Raw genomic sequence first — 2,301 nt, forward strand, 5'->3', positions numbered from 1 at the left:
AGGGGGGTGGAGTCCGTTTGTTGACAGATGATGGCCATGGGTGGAAGGAAGGAATAGATAAGGATGGTCTCATCATGGAATAACTCATGTGATGAAACGAGGAATAGGTCGCCAAGGGAGAATGTGATATTTGAGATAGTGAGATTTTGAAGGTAACCGCAGTAAAGTAGGCATGCCTGAGCGGGCGAATCAGGTCAAAATATGAAATGCAGATTTTCGACAAGAAGCAATCGAATTCTCAACACTCTTGACATCTGAACTTTGCTTTTCATTGCAGATTCCACAACAATCAAGGATGAAATAGCTCAAGCTAGAGTTAAACCTCCTCTCGAGAGTCTTGCATCATCATGACAGACAGTTCGGGGCTCCTTGAGAAGATATGGTTGGGAAACATCAACGAGAAGTTTGAGGTTGATCAAGATGGTTATGATGAAGATACCGTCAATGGTCTCCTCCTCCCTCCTCCTACTCCTCCTCCCTCCTCCTCTTCCCTCCTCCTCCCTCCTCCCTCCTCCTCCTCCTCCTCCTCTCACTTGTCTACTTCCGTAACGCCTCCTCCACCTCTTATTTCTCTTCTTCCTTCCACCTCTTGCTCCTTTTCTATCTAGTTGTGCTGCCTCCTGACGACATCTCTTCCGCAGCGACTTTGCCATGGAGGAGGATGACGCAGCTGCACAGGCTAACGATGCTCAGGTACTGGTTGCCTCTTTCTCTGCCTCCTCGTCTGACCTCTAGCAGGATGAAGTTATTCGCTCTTACGTCTTCGGCATGTTGACCAACTTCAAGGTGAATTCTTCATCCTCTCTCCACTTTCCTCCCCGTCTCTCTTCTCTTTCCTTCCCATCTCTTTCTTGTTTCCTGCCTATCCATCTTCTCTCCTCTCCTCTCCTCTCCTCTCCTCTCCTCTCCTCTCATCTCGTCTCCTCTCCCCTCCTCTCCCCTCCTCTCCTCTCCTCTTTCGTCCTGTTGCTTCGTCACTCCTACCTCTTATCCAATCTTCCTCGTCGTCAACAACTTTCCCTCTTCACTCCTCTCCTCGTACCTCTCAAACTTCTCCTTTCCGCACAACTATCCTCCCAGTCAACTTCTCCTAACACGCATCTATCTTCACAGATGTTACCTCTCGAGCGCATACATAACATGCTCAAAATGTTCGTCTCCGACCCTCCATACACCAAGAAGATCCAGGTAGACCTCTGCACCTTCTGTTTGTCATGACCTGAACATCTGCAAACAGGAACTAGAAAGTCTGCTCAACGCTCTTATCGCATCTGAGAAGTTGGAGTTTGATGGAAGCAATTATTCTTTGAAATCAAGTTAAATTACAAGTTCTCCCTCCTACAGTCCCACTCTTCTCCTCTCCCTCCTTTGAAGCGCCTCCTCCCTCCTTTCTCATCCTCTCCCTCTTCACCCTCCTCCTCGCCCCCTCCCTCATTCCACTTCAACTCGCTGCCCTCCCCTCCCCCCTCTCTCTTCCTCCTCACTTTCTCACTTCCCGTCGCCATATGCCTCCCCCAGCTCCTGCCCCAGCAGCTCGTGAAACTCCAGATACTTCAGCTGGACTTCTCCTGGGATATCTCCTCGACGGGAAGGGGGTTCCTCTAGTTTCGCTCGAGCTCGCAGCGCCTGCATGAAGGAGCCGATGGCGTCGGAGAGCGGTCCGCATGCTACCGCCATCACGTGCTCCTCGTCCACTTGACCCACCTGCCTTGAGCTGAGGGGAGGGGGGGGGGGGAGAAAAAGGAGGAGGCAAGGAAAAGAGAGGGAGGGAGGAGAGGAAAAGAGGTGGGATGAAGGAAGATAAGTGGGAGGGAGGCAGGGGAAGTGGTCGATTGTACCTCAAAGCTCCAGTCGCTTCTTGTAACCCCGTCTAGTTTCATCGTCGCCGCGTTCCTCCGCAGGATCCCATGCGTGTCCCTTGGCTGCACAAAGTTCAGAACTTATGCTCCCCTCCACCTCCTCCTCCCTCCTCCTCCACCACCTCCCTCCTCCCTCCTCCTCCTCCACATCATCCCGCCTCTGTTACAATGCTACACACCAGCTCCGTTCCTGCAAATGGGTGGCAAGCTCCGACAGCTCGGAAGGTGAACCATCAGCGCCTTGAGTGGACTTTCTGTCGGATGCTAGAAACACACTGGCATCAGATAGGAAGAGTCATTGGCCAGCTATCACTGGGGATTGCGAAGAACCGGTCAGCCGAACTCGAAGTCTTACTGCTATGCTGACACGGAGACCAATGGAACTCGTTGAGTAGCGTGCACCAGCTTGTTTAGCATAACCCCCCGACGATGCTGAATGTCC

At 52.1% G+C, this 2,301-nt stretch overlaps 2 protein-coding genes across 2 annotated transcripts in view; one reads left to right on the top strand and one right to left on the bottom strand.

Moving 5' to 3' along the window:
* GUITHDRAFT_101196 (hypothetical protein) overlaps positions 1-1,321 on the top strand; it is a gene marked incomplete at both ends in the record, with an annotated part of 3,007 nt that extends 1,686 nt beyond the window's left edge. The window contains 4 exons of the mRNA XM_005840421.1: positions 642-693; positions 739-786; positions 1,114-1,188; positions 1,238-1,321. Coding sequence (XP_005840478.1) covers positions 642-693; positions 739-786; positions 1,114-1,188; positions 1,238-1,321 — 259 coding nt within the window. The remainder of the gene's footprint in view (positions 1-641; positions 694-738; positions 787-1,113; positions 1,189-1,237) is intronic.
* A 167-nt stretch (positions 1,322-1,488) lies between these two features.
* The window catches only part of GUITHDRAFT_101197 (hypothetical protein), a gene marked incomplete at both ends in the record, with an annotated part of 2,375 nt that continues 1,562 nt past the window's right edge, over positions 1,489-2,301 (bottom strand). The window contains 2 exons of the mRNA XM_005840422.1: positions 1,489-1,704; positions 1,839-1,922. Coding sequence (XP_005840479.1) covers positions 1,489-1,704; positions 1,839-1,922 — 300 coding nt within the window. The remainder of the gene's footprint in view (positions 1,705-1,838; positions 1,923-2,301) is intronic.

This window comes from Guillardia theta, assembly GCF_000315625.1.
Source record: "Guillardia theta CCMP2712 unplaced genomic scaffold GUITHscaffold_6, whole genome shotgun sequence".
Taxonomy (NCBI): domain Eukaryota; class Cryptophyceae; order Pyrenomonadales; family Geminigeraceae; genus Guillardia; species Guillardia theta.